This window comes from Vombatus ursinus, unplaced genomic scaffold (assembly GCF_900497805.2).
Source record: "Vombatus ursinus unplaced genomic scaffold, bare-nosed wombat genome assembly UNPS02015255.1, whole genome shotgun sequence".
Lineage (NCBI taxonomy): Eukaryota > Metazoa > Chordata > Mammalia > Diprotodontia > Vombatidae > Vombatus > Vombatus ursinus.
The window spans coordinates 13,940,220-13,959,676 of record NW_020955033.1 but is presented as its reverse complement, the minus strand read 5'-3'; the positions used below and the strand labels follow the sequence as shown (position 1 = coordinate 13,959,676).

At 35.9% G+C, this 19,457-nt stretch overlaps 1 protein-coding gene across 1 annotated transcript in view; it reads left to right on the top strand.

Annotated features, from left to right (window-relative positions):
- Positions 1-19,457, top strand: part of LOC114031709 (desmoglein-4-like) — a 58,905-nt gene that overhangs the window by 19,305 nt on the left and 20,143 nt on the right. Inside the window, exons 4-10 of the mRNA XM_027846867.1 lie at positions 946-981; positions 3,034-3,165; positions 7,442-7,597; positions 8,513-8,657; positions 16,011-16,177; positions 16,479-16,613; positions 18,172-18,357. Of these exons, the coding sequence (XP_027702668.1) occupies positions 946-981; positions 3,034-3,165; positions 7,442-7,597; positions 8,513-8,657; positions 16,011-16,177; positions 16,479-16,613; positions 18,172-18,357 (957 nt within the window). The remainder of the gene's footprint in view (positions 1-945; positions 982-3,033; positions 3,166-7,441; positions 7,598-8,512; positions 8,658-16,010; positions 16,178-16,478; positions 16,614-18,171; positions 18,358-19,457) is intronic.

Genomic DNA, 19,457 nt, shown 5'->3' with positions numbered 1-19,457 from the left:
AGAGAAGAGAAGAGAAGAGAAGAGAAGAGAAGAGAAGAGAAGAGAAGAGAAGAGAAGAGAAGAGAAGAGAATGACAATGAGAAGAGAATGACAATGGGAAAAATGAAAAGAAAGAAATGTATTTGGTGTAGTTACCAATAATTATTTCAAATACCACTTAGCAATACCTATGCCTACCACTTTTTTATTATTCATTTCAATTTAATTATGCTGCTTGAGATTGTACATAGTTCTCTTACTACTCATCTTTTCAGTGAATAACATACATTTTCCAACCATAAGCATTCACACTTAACAGAGAATTATATGGTTTGCAGAATGCTTTCCTCACTGTAAGGTAAGTAACACAAGCTTTATTATCCCCATTTTTATAGATGAAGAAACAAAATACATCATTTAAGGTCTTTCATTACTTGACTCCAGTCTACCTTTCTGATCTTCTCTACCACAACTATACCACATTGTAGTAAAATTAAACATTTTTACCATTTCTTGAGAACATCTTCCGTTTACCTCCTCCTTACCATTCCCTTCTTCTAGAACGTCTCCTTTTATCCCATCTTTACCTGTTGAAATCATACCCATCCTGCAACAACCATCTAAGGTTATCTCATCTGTGAAACTTTCCTCTGAAACCTTCCCTGATCCTGCCATTAAGATCTTTCCTACTGAGCAACCACATCACCTTGTTCATACCTCTCTTACTGCTCTTATCACATGATACCTTGTATTATAATTGTATTAATGGGGTATGTGTCCTATTTCCCCTATTCAATTGAAAGCTCCTTAAAAGCAGGGATCATTCCTTCTTAATCTTTGTGTTCCTCACAGTGTAAGCATAGTAACCATTCATTAAATGTCGGTTGACTGAGCATTACCATTATTTATAATTTTATACCTTTTTCAATGCCCAAGTTTGTATTAACCTTATGTATCCAATTACAGGTCATGGAAGAAGTTACCAGTGAATTCATTGTAGAGGTAAAGTATAATAAAATTATTCCATTAAAGTTGATTTTTATGTATAAACACTAAAGATCCATTAATTAATCAGGTCAGATTGCTATCACCATCAACAATACAAAACACAACCAAGAAACAAACACTTTGAGTTATTACAAGGTTAACATTAAACCCATGCTTTGAATGACTTACAGTCAATCTACTAGGAATCTACCAAAGCCTACTGACTTTCACCTATCACACAGTTTTAAGATTAGTGATCTAGTTTCTAAGCTCAGAGTTATGATTGGAAACAGCTTGTTCTTTGGAAGGGAAAGGACTGCTAGAGACAAGCACACTGATATCATTGAAAAGTGACAGCGCCTCTTGACAGAGAAGTGATAGACTCAAAATGTAAAATATACATACATTTTTAATAAAGTCAATATGGGGGTTTATTGTGCTTGTATATGCATATTTCAAACAAAGGCTTGGTTTTTCTTTCCCCATCTCACAGTGGAAGTGGGTAGAGGGCAAGGAAGGATAGAGATAGGGTTGTTTTAAAAAGAAAACAAAACAAAACAAAAAGAAAAGAAAAGAAGGTCATTGGAGGATATTTTTTCCTCAATGCGGAGAAGAGAAGCAGAAAGAAGCACAGACAAGCAGTATAATTTTGAAAGCTGTTGGTTGAATCTATTACATACTTTAAGAACAAAACCTATCTGCACATAATAGAGATCTGTCATTTCATGTACAATCCTCTTTTTCTATTCTACTATAAATATGTCCATTTTATTTAGCGCTTGGTTCAGATCTTTTAAAAAAAAAAAGAAGAGTGATGATGAACACTGATAGAAAAACTAAATCTGAGTTTTTAACTATAATATTAAAGGAATTTAAGGCCAGCATTTGATATTTCAAATAATTCAAATAAGTAAAGATAATATAATGTATGCACATATACTGCCTATATATATATATATATACAATGACTTTCATCCCAGGTGCTTTTTAAATGTCATAGAATAATAGATATAGGGCTGCTCTTATAAAAAATAAGAATATTTTAGCTCTTGTACTGGGTTAGCTTTGATTATTTTAAAAAGGCACTTCTAAACATTTCTAAGATGCTGGATAAATAAGTCACTACTGTACATAAGAACATACATGTGTATATCAAAATTTCTGTAACTTCTACCTAAGTGCTCTGACATTCTAAAATACCTATCAGAAAGATACTCGTATGAGCCTACAATGAGGATAACATTGCTATCCTCTTAAAGCTCTAAAAGCAAGCAAATAGTTTATCACAAGGGAATAGATGAATAGTCCTAAAGTAAGTAATCTGTATAATTGTATACATATATTTAAAACTATTATTAATATATTTATTAATATTATTAACATTTAACAAAAATTATTAAATGTATTTTAACATTAAATAATTGATGTGAATTGATATTAAGAATATATTACATATATATGTATGTATATATATATATATATATTACTATTCCTTTGTTCTCTGCCATTTTGTAGTTGGATATCTAGAAGTAGTGCTGTTCCCACAGTAATCTCTTGCTATTTTCCATAAGACCATGTGCATCAGCATGAATAAAGCATAAGTCAAGTGTGTCTAGGTGCACTAGTTTACCTATCCCATGTCCTAGGCACACCTACGGGTATGTTTAAACATATGACTTGTTCACTATAGAATTCAATGCTATGGAGCACTAGCAACTGTTTAGCTTGGGCAAGTCTGGTCAGGGTTGAGGATGCAAAGGAGAGTAGGGTATGAAAGGGATTATACCAGAGAGTCCTGGCAACTTTTTTTTAAATACTAGGTGAAGTACAACACACCCTGGTACTGCCACCATTCGTAGCATCCTCATAATCATATCATTAAATCTAGACAAACTTTCCAAAGATAATTTGATTGATGATATCTAAACTATATTTATCAACATATAAGAATTGGGCATTACCTTATTTTGCCCACCAAATTCAATAAAATTCCTTTTCCCAGAGCTTGTTTCAAAAACTTTTTCAAAATTTCTTTAATAATTTTTAATTGGATCTTTTTTGCTTAAGGTGAAAGAGCTAGACAGTGAAAATGGAACTACAAAATGGCAAACCGTCAGACGACAAAAGAGAGAATGGATCAAATTTGCTGCTGCCTGTAGGGAAGGAGAAGACAATTCAAAGAGGAACCCAATTGCCAAAGTAAGTGAGGAAGCAAATGCAAACACTTCTGCAGAGTTAGGGAAACTCTTTCTATGGGACACATTCTTGGGAATCTTCCTTCTATAAAGCCATAAACAAAATATAAAGTATCAACCATCCTTATTAGAGTCCAATCTGTAATGTATAGTTACAAGGACAGAAAAATGCTAATTAAATATGATAATGATCCAGGTGAGGAGGCAGAAGAGGAAGACTAGATGAAGAAAGAGGGTAGAAGGAAGGAATGACTCAGGTGGGTCAGAGCTGACACATCTAGCCCTATTCAATTTTTCTTCTTTATCTCAGCTTCATAAACTCTTTCTAGACTCCTGAGCTAGAGTTGGAATACCATGATGCCTTGTATTATCACAAGGAGCTCATTAAACCCCATTTTATACCTCAACACACACACACACACACACACACACACACACACACACACACACACACACCCTATAAAGACCAAGATATATATAAAAATACCTTTTACCCTTAGTTCAGAGGAGGCAAAACAAAGACTTTTTCAAAAAGGACTTTTTACACAGAATTCAGTTTAATTCAATGAGCATTTATGAATCATGAATTATATAGAACACTACACTACATAGAGGAGAAACAAAATTTAGGTCTCATAGGGTGATATGACACAAACACAGATATCCATAATGCATAATTGCACATTAAGGAAGCATAAATAAAATGCTATGTGGGGTCATAGGGGAAGGAACATTGTTGACTGACAAGGTAGGATGATGGGGATTCAAGGACAGTTTTATATAAGAGTTCAACAAAATCTTTAGTTACTGATTCACCCCTTTCAAATTCCAAAAAAAAAGTAACTATAACTTCATGATTAGAAACACTAAAAGTTTTAAAATTACACATTTTCCAAGTTTTCCATATTTTTCACATTTGATTTAGGCTTTTAAAGGATGGGTAGAAATTCAAGAAATGAAGGAGAGGAGGGAAGACATTTTGGGCATAAGCAACCATGTGAGCAAAGGCATGGAAGTGAGAGACCACAGGGACAGAGTTGTTCCATTTATGTGTGGCATAGAATACATGAGCATGGATAGTAGAAAATAAGGTGTAAAAGGTAAATAGCAGAATGTGAGGAACTTTGAATAGCAGACAAATCAGTTTGAGCTATACTAAGCAGCAAAAAAAAACCTCCAAAGATTTCTGAACATGCTGACATGACCAGATCAATGTATATGGAAGATCAGTCTGGAATCCTTGTGAAAGATGGATTGTTGTAAAGAATGAGTGTAGGTAGGAATATTTGTCAGGATGCAGTCACACTTGTCTGGGCAGGTAGCAATGAAGGCCATTTACTAGACAATAATTACTAGGTAGTGGGAATTGGGAAGAGAGTATGGATAAAAGAGATGGAGGCAGAATAAACAGGACTTGATAACTGGTTTTGAGACATGAAGGTAAAGGAGGCATCAAAGATAGGGCCAAAGTATCAAGCATGGGAAGCTGGGTTAGTGGCAGTGACATGGATAGAGCCAATGAAGTAACAAAGTAGAGTTTATGGATATTGGGACATGCTGAGTTTTAAGAGTACATCCAGGGGAAGATGCAGGTCTGAAGCACTGAAGATGTAGTTTGAGAGACATCTGTATAGAGATAAGAGTGGAAGCCCTGGGATTGACTGATATTGACAAAGTACAGAGTTTAGTAAAAGCAAAAAGGAGAGACAAGGTCTGGGTGGGGGGGCAATAAACATGAAATCTTAGAAACAACTTAATTTTCACAGAAGTCTTTTTATTCAAATAAAACTGTTAGCTTGAATGGTATACTTTACAAAGCAACCAGTCCCCAATGCTTTTGTACCAACTTTGTCTGAATTTAATTGTAGCAAATGGACTGAGGATCATAGATTTAGAGCTGGAAGAGTCCCTAAATACCAACTAGCTCAATTCCCTCATTTTACAGATGAAGAAATTAAGGATAAGAAAGTTTAAATGGCTCCAACTGAGAATTTATAGACAGTAAATAAAAGAACCAAAGTTCAAACCCTGGTCAATTGGCTTCAAATCTAATATTCCTTCCATTGCCCCACTCCAACTTGTCACCCCAGATAAATGTGAATTGATACCACTGTCAGAACGATAAGATCTTCCCAGATAGAGCTTCTCAAGCTTTTCCTCCGGATATGCCTTTCTCCTCTATCTGTCCCCTTTAGCCTTACATTGTACTTTTACTCTGTAGTTTCTACTCTGAATGTAACAAGTTAGGAATTGGTCAGTCAATGTCCTACATGCCAGACATGGTACTAAGCACTGGAAATGCAATGAAAAGAAAAAGTGGTAACTGTTCTCAAAGACCCATAGTCTTATGGGAGACTCAACAGGCAGAAAACTATGTACAAACAAGATGTACACGGAATAAATTGGAGATAATCAATAGAGGAAAGGCACTACCATTAAAGGAGATGGGAAAAGAATAGTCTGCAAGAATTCTATCATTATGATTTTGAACCCCAGTATACCTTAAATTCACAGCAACTATTATAGACATTATTTTCATATGCAGCTTTAAGAATTTTTGAAAGTCTTGAATTTGGAATATTGTCACTGATATCATTCAGCCGACATCACTGCTACATCACCTTCCTGACGTCATTGGTCCTCTTTGAGAGCAAAGGAAGGACAACAACCACCTAGCCTTTAATCGCCAAGTGGGCATTGCCTCACACCAACTGAGACCTGGGAAAGACCTTAGCTTAAAAGTCCAAGGTATCCCACTGCATCCTGGGTCACTGCCAGTTGTCCTGATCTCTATCTCGCTACTAGACTCTGATGACTCTGGAGAAGAGAGTGAGGCTGACAACTCTGCCCAGCCCTGCCTCACTTAAATTCAATTTACTTGCAAGTCAAGATATCGCCCTCCTGCAGTCATTGGTCCTCAAGAGTGAAGGAGGAGCAACAGTTACTCCAGTGCTACTTCCATCTATCCTCTGATTTCAGTGGTTTTTCCGAATTTTGATGAATTAAATGATGTCTTGTGGACAGACGAGAGGAAACTAGGATAGCACTTCCAGCTCTACCAGATAGATTGCCCAGAGGATACAGTAATGGACCCGGGGTCAGGAAGATCTGAGTTCAAATCCAACCTCAAATGCTTACTAGGTGTGTGACCCTGGGCAAGTCATTTAACCTCTGTCTACCTCAGCTTCCTCATCTGTAAAATGGGGATAATAGCACCTACCTCTCAGATCTGTTGTGAGGATCGAATGAGATAATCTTTGCAAACCCCTTAGCGCAGTGCCTAATACATAGTAAGCACTATATAAATGTTAGCTATAATAATAAAGCAATAAGTTTGGGGCCAGTAATAGTAATATTTTAAGAAATCACCTTCTTCATAGCCTGTCAGTGATCATTCCTTCCCCAAGGTCTCGACAGTCATTACTAAAATCTATAAATTTTAAGCTGAAGATGTTAGATAGAATAAATGTATACACAATCATGAGACTGACACTTCTTGATTACGGGTGTATAATGTTTGGTTTTGTTTGGGGGTGGCATTAAATAATACCCAGAGCTAGAAGGGACATTAGAGATTATTTATTCTGATCATTTCATTTTACAGATGAGGAAACTGAGGCTTGGGGAGGGTGGAGGTGAAGTAAGTTGTCCGAGTTCACAAAAGTAATTCAGACACATTCTTGTGTTTTGACTTCAAAACAAAGTGAAACAAGGAAAGCTGAGACGGTTCGTGGTTTTCTTTTCATTTGCACAATTGCCCCTGGCATTTTCACCTCAAGTTAAAGGCTAGTCAGGCATGTGAACGACATGATACATCCTATTTTTAAAAGGGAGTAACAGAACTGACTTGTTTTGTCACACTGTGTGTACATGTAGAATAAATCAGAAAATTGAGACAATTATTTAGATAACTCAATGAAGAAAGAAAAATAAAACCTTTGCCTCTCTTCTCTGAATAGATCGGAGGAATCTCAACTTTCCATTCCTCCGAGATTCTCTTAATCTCTAGGCAAGATGGTCATTTCCATACAATAAATTCAGTGGGAAAGAGAGCCTTAGTCAAAGTGATTTATTTGAATCAATTCTATCCCAAAGACTGAGTTGCTAATGTGTAACCACAGCCTGTCTCACCGGCTTTTCCTTCCAAAAGATTCAAGTTAAAATGATTTGTAAAATTCCTGAGACTTTTAGAAGGATAGAGTACCTGGAAATAAGCAGGTCATGAGTTATGGTGATATATGTGTTCATCAGAAATCACAAGCATAGCTCCTTTCTTACAGATACGATCAGATTGTGAAGCTAACCAGAAGATTACATATCGTATCTCTGGGGTAGGGATTGACCGACCACCTTTCGGAGTCTTTACTATTAATCCCAGAACTGGAGAAATTAACATAACATCAGTGGTTGATCGAGAAATAACCCCAATGTTCTTGGTAAGTCAAATCACTGTGCTTTGGTTTATTTATTTGTTTAAACTTTCCTCACTGGGAATCTCCCAATACCAATGAAATCATAAATCTCTACCAAAACAGAACAAAACAACAATTCCCTTTTTACAATGTAATTCAGACACATTTTCCAAAGGCCAGTTTTGAGTGATGATATTTCACTCAGAAATTGAATAAATAATAAGTAGTAAAGGAAGATAAGAAAATACAGGGGAACACACAATGAGGACTTTCTATTCCACTAGTATTCAAGAAGTCAAGCCATTCACCAATATATAAATTATTGAACACAGAGTCATAGAATCTCAGTTTTAAAAGGAATTTCATAGATTATCTAATACAATCATAGGAATTCACCCTGCAGCATCTCCAACAAGTAGTCATTCAGTTTCCAGTAGGAGACTTCCAGTAATTAACTTCTCTGTCACTTCATTTCATGATTTTTCCCGAGTATTTCATTTATCCATTCATTCTTTTCTCTTTTTTTTTAAGACTAGGTCCCCATATCTCTCCCAGGTTAGCAGTACACCAGTCACTTACAGGTCCAACTCTACTGCTGATCATCAAGGAAGCTTTGACCTGCTCTGTTTTTAATCTGTTCTGTTTCCCTCCTCTTTAGGAAGTCTAGTGGTCTCCTGTTCTAGAGGCTCACCATATCAGTACCAGACTTAATATAGACCCCCCTGCAGGCTCTAGCCCTACTGCAGCTTAGAATTCCCAAACTCAAGTGATCCACCAGGCTTACCCCTTCTAGTAAGCAGGCACTAGATATGTCCTACCACACCCAGCCATTCATTTATTCAGATATTCATTCAGTCAACATTCTATATGTAAAATACTATGCATGTTTCATTCACTTTTTTTCTTATGAAGAATTGCATTTTATTGCTTTTGACCTAGATCTATTGCCGTGCTCTGAATTCCCGAGGTGAAGATTTAGAAAGACCACTTGAGCTTAGAGTCAAAGTTATGGATGTAAATGATAATCCTCCAGTTTTCACACAAAATGTATACACTGCCAGTATTGAAGAACATTGTGCTACAAGTAAGTATAACAGAGATCCCCACCCCATCCAATACCATTGTGCCTTTCGTAGACATTATTCTGGCCAGAAGCTTTAAAAGATTCTATTCCTTTCATCTTAAAGGTTAAAATTTAAGTGCCATAAAGCTGAGAGGGAAAGCTAAGTTATGGAAGAAACTCTTCTTAAATAGTGTCTGCAGTGACTCTAACTTGAAAAGAATTTCTAAACAAGGTTTTGTGAGTTGTTGCTTTGCATAACTTTTAAAGATGTCCCTGGAGATATGTTCAATATAATCAAAGTCTATGAACAGAACTACAATTGTAAGCATTAAGAACTTTATAAAAGTTTGCCTTAAAGAAGGCAAATTTGAAATAAAAGTAGGTCTTATGCTAACAGGTAAAGAATACCAATAGAACTTTTATTAATTTACGAAATGACTAAGACATTGGAGTTGAACAAGATGTTCCACATGGCCTCTACTTTCTCTGTTTCTTCCTTTCTTTCTTCAAAGATTCATGATTTCATTATGTGGCTATGTCCTTTATCAGGATAGATCACAATCAAATTTTTATAATTTCTTATAGTCAAGAAATTTCATCACCTGTTGGCTTAGCATTTGCTGAGAAGCTTCTCTGAACTTAAGCTGATTTGGGACATATATCATCCAGTCACTGGGCCCATACTCCAAATCTTCCCAGGTTGTTTGTAACAGAATATATGTTCCACTGGTACAGCCTTGAAGAACTCAGCATCAACTTCATGACATAAGTATCATAATAGACTTTAGTAGTGACATCCAGAATAAGATAGGTTGCTTTTTTAATTTTCACATTTTCTTTGTATATCTCTTCTTCCTGATTATCTTACTTTCAAACTTTATAGGTTGGGTCAGACAACATTGGGAAGTAGATAGAGTACAAGATTTTAAAGTAAGACAACTTGGGTTTTAATCCCAACCTCCTTGCTAGCTGTGTGACCATGGGACAGTCACTCATCCTTTCTCAGCCTTAGTTTCCTTATATGTAAAATAGGAGTTATGAAATCTGCAATACCTCCTTCTCAGTGTGGCTCAGAGGGTAAAATAGAATATGTAAAATGTTCTGAAAACTTTAAACTGGCACTTATCCTTCTATATCTCTTTCATTCTTTTTTCTTCTAGTCCCCTTTTCTTTCTTGTCCCCTCTAATCCCCTTCACATGACCCAGTATCCTCCGAAGCAGAGATTGGAAAGAAGAGAAAAGTAAGAAGGGGACTCAAAAGCAAAAAGAGACAGCTGGGGGATGGGTGGTTCAGAAAGACGAAGGAAAGAAAAAAAAAGAGAAAGGAAAGAGGAAGAAGACAGGAGAGGCACAAAAAATAAGAGGCACAAAAAAAAGAGGCACAAAAAATGAATAAATGCAGTAGAGAAGAGGGTCACAAGAGGACAAAAGTGAGATGACACATGTAAGGGGAATTGAACTAGGGCACAAAATCATATGCCTCCATTGAATTATATAGTAAATAAGGCTACATGCAATCTAAACTCCCATTTTACAATTAAAATAGAGAAAGGGAGAGGGGAAAAATAAAGCCTGACAGGGAACAAAATAGCAACAGAAGAGAGAGACAGAATAACAGGCTATTTTACCTCTCCCAGTGAATTCAAGGGAGTTAAAACAAAATCACATCATTTGGGGACCTTATTAGCTGCACTTGTGGTATTGATGACTCCTCTCTGTTCCCATCCTCAGGATTACTGCTCAAGAAGGCAGTTAGGAAATCTTCCACATGGTATGTGGGGCAGCACTTTTTGATGAGGATGACTATGATTATAGTAACTAACATTTACATAGGGCTTTAAAGTTTATAGAACAATTTACAAACATTTGTTCAGGGATGTGCTGGAACCAGCTCTTATGGATTTCCCAGAGCCATTGTTAACTTCAATTTGAGCATTTACACCATAGCAATTGACAAATGCTACAAATCAGGGGCTTGATTTATTGTTTTATTGACTATTTAGACTTAAGAAAGTGATGGAGAACAACTAGGTCTGTATCTCAAAGAGATCATTAAAAAGGGAAAAGGACTCACCTGCACAAAAATATCTATAGCAGTTCTTTTTTGTGGTGGCCAAGAATTGGAAATTGAGGGGATATTTATCAAGTGGGGAATGGCTTAGCAAGCTGTGATATATGAATGCAATGGAATACTATTATGTTATAAGAAATGAAGAGAAGGCAGGTTTCAGAAAAACCTTGAAAACTTACATGAATTGATGCTGAGTGAAGTGAGCAGAACCAGGAGAACATTGTACACAGTAACAGCAACATTTTGAGATGATTAACTTTGATAGACTTAGCTCCTCTCAGCAATACAATGATCTAAGACAATTCCAAAAGACTCATAATGTTTCTATGCTATCCACATCCAGAGAAAGAACTATGGAGTTTGAATGCAGATCAAAGCATACTATTTTCTTTCTTTTTTTTTCTTTCTCATGTTTTTTTTTCCTTTTGTTCTGATTCTTCTTTCACAACATAATGTGGATTAATGTGGAATTATGTTTAATATGATTGTACATGTATAGCCTATATCAGATTGCTTGCCATCTTGGGGAGAAGGGAGGGAGGAGGGAGAAAAAAATGGAACTCAATCTTATAAAAGTAAATCTTGAAAACTAAAAAAAAAAGTGATAGAGAAAATTTAAGTAATGAAGATTAAACTTTGAAAGGTGCTGCATTTGTGTGTGTGTGTGCCAGTTGTTAAACATTTACTAGCACACGACTACAAATCTCATTTAATTATCAAAACAACTCTGTTAAACAATAGCTATGGGTATTACTATCCTCATCCTATGGAAGATGAAAGTAAGGCTGAGTACAATGAATGAAATGTCATGCTTATGGGAAGAGAGAAGGGAAGAAGCATTTATGTGGCATCTGCAATGGGCCAGGCACTATTCTAAGCACTTTTTTTCAATTATTATCTCATTTAATCATCAACAACAACCCTATGAGGTAGAGGTTATTATTATTCTCATTTTACAGTTAAGATAACTGAGGCAAATATAGGTGCAGTGACTCGCCTGGGGTCACACAGCTAGTAAGTGTCTGAGGGAGGTTTTGAATTCAAGTCTACCTGACTCCAAGCCCAATTCTCTATCCACTGTACCATCAGCTACCATGCTCACATAGTTTAGGAAAAGCAGTGTGCCATAATGGATAGAGTAACTATCAAGGGAATCTATGACTTCCTGATTCCAAATCAGAAATCTTTTCCACTATCTCACCCTGTATCAGAAGCCAAAAGATCAGGGTTCTAGACCTGGCTCTGCCATAAGTCTGCTATGTAATCTGGGAAGGCATTTCACCTCAGAACTCCTGTCTCTGCAAAATGGGGGCGATGGTATTTGCTCTGTTTACCTCACAGGACTATTCTGAAAATCAATCCAAATCATTAGGCATTTAGTAAATGACTACCATGTCCATGAAGAAATAAAAAGATCAATAGAATATGATTGACTTTGAGGTAGTGAGAAAAGCTCTTATTGAAGTCAGAAGACCTGGGGTTGTGTCCTAGCCCTAAAACTTACTAGCTGTGATTGAGCAAGTCACATAACCTATTTGAGACTCAGTTTCTTTATCTGGAAAATAGGAATACTACTCCTTGAACTGTCTACCTTACAGAATATTAAATGAGGAAGGTGTTACACAAACTGTAAAGTGCTTTTTAAAGGTGAGCTATTTTATTGCATTCTGTTAGGCACAATTAGACATGAACACAAATTATAATAATATAAAATGGAACATAAGTGCATAAGAGAGGTATACACAAGGCAATGTGGCATTTAAGAGGTAGGAAATACCACTTCCAGCTGAGTAGATCAAGGGCTTCATTGAGGAGGAAGCATTTAAGTTGTACCTTAAAAGAAGCATAAGCAGGCCTGGTAAGGGAAGACAGTCCTGACAAATGGAGTAGTGGGAGCAAAAGCATGAAAGTAAAGATTAAGTGATACATATTCTTTTTTTTTTTTTTTTTGGTGAGGCAATTTGGGCTAAGTGACTTGCCCAGAGTTACACACTTAGTGAGTGTTATGTGTCTGAGGCTGGATTTGAACTCATGTCTTCCTGACTTCAGGGCCAGTGCTCTAACCACTGTGCCACCTAACTGCCCCAGTGATATGCATTATTAAAAAAGGTAAATGTCAAGTTCAACTGAAATACAGATGACATAAAAAGGTAGAAATAAAAGGTAGACATAGAGGGAAGGATATCAAAGGTAGTTTATGACAAGGTTATGAAGGGTTCTGAATGCCAAGATAAGGAGCTTGGAATTTGTTAGTCAAAGCCACTATTGTGTGCCAGGTGCTATGCTAAGTGCTACGGATATGAAGGAAGATAAGAGATATGCCTTGAACTCAAGAAGTTCACAGTCTAATGGAGGGGATGACATGTAAACAACTCTGTACAAACAAACCACATAAAGGATAAGGTGGAAACAATCAGCAGAGGGAAAATACTAGCATTAAGGGGGATTGGAAAAGGTCTTCTCTAGTAGGCAGAATTTTAGCTCTGTTTGGTATGTAATAGAGGGTCATTTTGTTATAGAGGAAAGTTTTTTAATGGAAGAGAAAGTGGCCCAATCAGAGCCAAATTATATAGTCAACACTGTGTAAGAAAAGTTTGAGTAGGGATAGAATGGAGGTAAGGAAATCATTTGATGGGTTACTGTAATAATTCAAGTAGAGGGTAAGGATAACCATAGTAGAATAATAGCAATAGGTGTGGGAAAGAGAGGATGAATGTGTGAGCCACTATAGAAGTAAAAATCAATTAATGCTTTATAACTGGTTGGATGTTAAGGGTGAGAGGGAGGAAGATGACATTGAGGTTTCAAACACCAATGACTAGGAAAATGGTAGTGATGTATCAAAATACAGAAATCAAGTAGAAAAGCAGTTTTGTGGGAAACAATGGTGAGTTTAAATGCCTGGGATGTTGAGATGGGAATGTTCAATATACAGTAGAAAACAAGAGTGGTTGGGCCTAGATATTTCAATTTAGAAGTGTTATTTGAATCCATTGGAGTACCTAATAAGATTCCCAAGGGAATGATTGCCAAGAGAATTTAAGAACAAGAGATGTATAAATCACTTCAACTAGAGAGTATAGTACCTATGCTAGGTACTAGAAAAGAAGCACATTTTAGATTAAACAGGTTCCTTGCTCTCACAGAGTTTACTATCATAAGGGATATGACACATACACAGTTAACCGAGTACAAAAAACTACACAGTAAGTGTAAAACCAAATACTTGGCAAGATCCAAAGGGACAAGGTCATCACCGATTAATGGGATCTAGGAAGTGTGTGTAGAGGAGATGGGATTTGATATTGACATTTTTGGCATTTGGTCAACCATGTCAATTATTATGGTAAGGTCAAAACAGATAAGAACTGAGAAAAGATCGTGTTTCAACAGTGAAGGGCATCGAAGCAAAAGTGCTGAAGATGAAGGAGCAAGTCAGCAATAAGGGGACTGTGTCACTCTGTACAGACCATCCTTCCTAAAATTTTATCAAAAGGCAGAGATAGATGCTAATGGCTTGAGAAGGTGATAGGGTCAAGGGAAGGATTTTTAGTACATTGAATATCTGACTATATTTGTAAAGAGAAGGGAAAGACTCAATGAAAAGGAAAAGATTGAAAACAGAAAACAGTCAGATCCTGATTTTTTTTTAAATGAAGCTCATGAAGCAGCTGCATGTATTCAAATTTGCATTATTCAAGGTTTATAATTATAAAAAATATGGAAATTGATTTCAGTCCAGTGGAAATCTACAGCTCAAATTTAGATAATGCAACCACTTCACAGGATTCACTATTCACACTAATCCAGATCTAGCTGTAGTTGAGGCATAGTTGTTGGAGAAAAGTCACAGAGAAGATGGAAGGGAATAAAACTAAAGATACAGATGGGTGGGATGTTACCTTCTCAGAAAAAGAGAAAGACAATTTTTCCTCTAAAATGGAAGATGGTTAAAGACAAGAGAATTTTTAAGGTATGAAGAAGGGAAACACATGAGATGGCTCCAATCACCTCAATAAAGTAGAAGGGAAGAATATTTTTCTGAGAGTGTGGAGCAAAAGGGGTAGAATTGGAGGTAGATTTGAAAAGAATAGATCATGTTCAGAATACACACTGAGAAATTTACTAGGGTTTGGATATATAAAATAAAAATATTGCCAAAGAACAGTGAGGGTCCAGTTGAAATTTAATAGCATGAATTCATATGGAATATCATCATAAGTATAATTTTATAATTTTCTCCAAGGATGTTTGGCAGAGCCAGGACCAGAAATGGTGAATATTTGGGGCTTACCAGGTATAAATGAGTTCAGGGGCCAATAATCAATACAAACATAACCAAAATGCCTAGGGTTGCATTGTGTGGAGATTCTGGAAAACATTTGACCAAACACATCAAATGTTTGCAAATACTTGCAAAAATTGGCAGGAACTGCAGAAATGGAGACTATCTAGGAAAATTCTCATAAAGAATCTGGAGAGAATATCTCATTAACTTAGTTTAATTTTCTTTCATGACCAAGGTGAACACCTTTAGTGAATATCATTCTGTTTCGTGTTTCACAAAATTTTAATAATCAGATTCCCGTCAAACAAGGTTATCTTTATTATATTTCCCAAAGAATCATGTATAATTTTGACAAATGCATGGGAGATGCCTTGCTGGAAAAGAACTTTTATGGTACTATTTTGCTTCAACTTTTTTTGTGACGTCATTTTATGCCTGCCATGTCCAAGTTGAAGAGAGATTCCCTATAGATGATGGTTGTTCTCCAGGTATTCCCTTTTATGAAAGACATTGTGCTAATTATATCTAACAATAAATAACTGCAGAGCCGTCTTAAATGAAATCCATAATCACTCAAGCAGTTTGGCATGACTATCTACATAGGAAAAAAAACCAAGCAGATGAAAAATGTCTATTGTCTGGAAGTTGTAAGGATAAACCATAGAGCTATCAAGTAGTAGATGAAATCAGATACAGAAAAACAATTCTCTTATTGGTTCTTTGACCAAGGATGAGGATGATACAATAACCCAAAAAAGTTTTGAGTAATGGCATCAGAACAATCATTTGGAAATAGTAGTTGTTCAACTCTCCTTCTGATCCCATTATCTGGAGTTATGGAAGCCAAGTTCCACTCACTTTGAGAAAGTAGAAGGAGTACTTGAAGAAAAGATAGAAGTTTTAAGGGAATTTAATTATGAAAAATAAAATAGAAAATAATTTATAATGCTTCTGTGGATTCTTTGCATTAATAGAATCTATTGAAAACTTTCAATCACTTTCTTTTCGTTCCTAGACACACTGGTGATAAAGTTAAGTGCTACTGATGCAGATGAAGAAAATCATTTGAATTCTAAAATTGCTTACAAGATAATATCTCAGGAGCCTGCAGGTTCACCACTGTTTATTCTGAACAGATATACAGGAGAAATCCGCACGATGACGAGTTATCTTGACAGAGAAGTAAAGCCTTCTACAAATAATTAGATCACACACACACACACACACACACACACACACACACACACACAATCTTTGATTTTGAAAAAATGGAAGAACTGGTGTATCCATCACTCTTCTTACCCCAGGGCACAAAGGAGGTGGGGGAGGGGACCTCATAAGCAATACTTTTAAATAAAGTTCATACTCCTTTTCCTAATTGAAATCTGCTCTAGATCTATGAGAAGAAAAATAAAGTGATCCAAACTGATCTTTACCTAATATATGACCAAATTCATAAATTCTTCTTTTCATCTTCATTTAGGAACATAGCACTTACAACCTCGTTGTGAGGGGCTCTGATCGGGATGGAGCTCCAGATGGGCTGTCTTCAGAGTGCGAATGTAGAATCAAAATTATAGATGTCAATGATAATTTCCCAACACTAGAAGAAACATCAGTAAGTTTTGCTCTTGAATACATACTATCATCCAGAAGTAGGAATTATGTATGTTTTTCTAGTTGTCTCTGAGATAGGCATTTGTGAACTTTTAATTTTTCTGAATATTCCTTGGAGTTTTTTTCATGAATAACATGCTTTATAATGTCACTTTCATTAATTCATTCAATCAATAACTATTACATTGCTATTATATCCAAAACATTGTGCAATACACCAGAATAGAGATTCACTTATATAACTCTGTAAGATGTGACTGTAACAAAAAAAAAAGAGGTTATGTCCATAAGCCACACAAGAAATCGATTTCTTCATTTTATAGCCACATACCGAACAAAAGCAAAATTACTTTTATTAATACTGCTTATAAAAACTTAACTACCATCTTTTATTTTATATCATAGTAGAATGATTTTAGGAGACCTGAATTCAAGTCCCAGATACAACATTTATGAGCTGTGTAATCATAAGCAAAGCAAAGTTATGACTAGAGAAGGACAAATAGCACTCTGCTCCATTAGACATTGAAGATTAGAAGATATAAAAATTTCCAATAATAATTTTTAAATATTACACAATTTTAAACATTATATTCATGTTTCTATCACATGCACTCCAACAGAATAGGAATAACTAGTAAGAAAGAATAACAGAAACTAACAGATATCACGTTTAAGAATACTCATCTGAGAACCTCTGTGGTAATGAATTTTTCCCCTCTATTCAACTGAATTTGCCTCATTCCACGAACCACAGAATAGCTTTAAGGCAAAGGGGTTTTTTTTTGATTATTTGTTTAATATTTTATTTTCCCCCAATTATATGTAAAAACAATTTTTAGCATTCGTTTTTAAAATTTTTGAGTTTCAAATTCTCTCCCTCCTTCCCTCCCTACCCCCTCATTGAGAAGGCAAGCAATTTGATAAAGGCTATATATGCATAGTCATGCAAAACATTTCTATATTAGTCATGTTGTAAAAAAAGGCAAGAGTTCTTAACCTGGGGTCCAAACATCCCCAAAAGCTCTGTTGATAGATTTCAGGAGGCCCATGACCTTGGATAGGAAAAAATTACATCTTTATTTCTATGTAATTGGTTCCCTTTGTAATTCAGTGTGCTTTATTTTATACTCTTATAAGTATTCTTCTGAGAAGACAGCCATAGGCTTCACTAGACTTCCAAAAAGACCATGATATTGAAACAGTTCAGAACTCTTGTTTTAAGGGGAGTTTCAGGCTATTTGCTGTGGTTGCCAAAATTGCTAGTTAAAGGTCTGAGGCAAAATCAATTAATATCTATGAATTTCAGATTCTTTATCTATAAAATGGTCATAATATTTTAATAATCTCCATCACAGAGTTATTGTGAAGAATAAACTTTGTAAAACTTTAAGCAATTTTTAAGTTATGTACTACATGGCCTTGGTTTGAGGAAAGTGTTTCACAAATCTTAAAGTGATATATAAATGCGAGTGAGGTGATGATAATTATGTTACATAATAGGTTTCCTTTTTGGAAAACATTTCAGTTTATGGTTGCTGTTACTTCTGTCATTTCAGTATTCAGCAAGTATTGAAGAAAACTGTTTAAGTTCAGAATTAATACGATTTCAAGCAATTGATCATGATGAAGAAAACACAGACAATTGGTTGGCAGACTTTTTCTTTGTCTCTGGAAATGATGGAAATTGGTTTGAGGTGCATACAGACCCAAGGACTAATGAAGGAATTCTGAAAGTTGTTAAGGTATTATATCAGTGTCGCTATATATTGTTTCAAATGTTTTTTTAAGTTACATTCTGCTGAATTATCTTCTTTGCTCCCTTAACACTGTGCTTTTCATATTGTTAAGGATCAGTCAATCAAAAACAAAAGATTATTTCTCCTTTTACCTCTCCTTCCTTGCCCCAGATTCCATTTTTAATAAAATGCTCCTGGGCACCAACTCCTGGAAAAAAAATAGAAGTCACATGCTCCTGTTTCAACATCAAATGAGCCACTCACATGCAAAGTAGCTATTCAGTGAATCAACACAAACATTTATTGAGAACCTACCATATGCAGGGCCCTTTTGGGGGTCTTATGACGGATACAAAGAAACCTAATACACGATCGCAACCCTCAAAGAACTTAAAGTCTAATTAGGGAGAAAAGTAAATGAAATTAAAAGTTAAATAATAATGCTAGAGTTAAATGTCAATACAATAGATGTCACAAGGCAATAAGTACTTAATAATTGTCAAAAGGATAGCATGGCCAATAAAGGCTATGAATTCAAAGAGGGTAAAGATGTTGTAGCTTTGGAATGGTATGGGAAGGCTTCATGGTAGGAGGTGGGTTGGGTACTGAAGGACATGTAGGATTTGGACAGTCAGAAGTAAGAAGGAATTCAGGGGAGGAGGTAAGGAACAGAGTGAGCAAAAGCACAGACTCAATGGAGGAAAGGAGACTGAAAGATAGTTATGGAACATATTATGAAGGTCCTTGAATGACAAGCCAAGAAGCAGTGACTTTCTTGCTTTTCTATTTGTATTCTCAGTGTTTAGCACTGTGCTTTGCAAACAGGAAGCATTTTTTGTTCATTCATCCCCATAGGCAATGGAGGAGGATTGGAGGGTTTTGAAAAAAGAGATGATGAGGGGCAGCTAGGTGGCGCAGTGGATAGAGCACCAGCTCTGAAGTCAGGAGGACCTGAGTTCAAATCTGGCCTCAGACACTTAACACATACTAGCTGTGTGACCCTGGGCAAGTCACTTAACTCCAATTACCTAGCAGAGAGAGAGAGAGAGAGAGAGAGAGAGAGAGAGAGAGAGAGAGAGAGAGAGAGAGAGAGAGAGAGAGAGAGA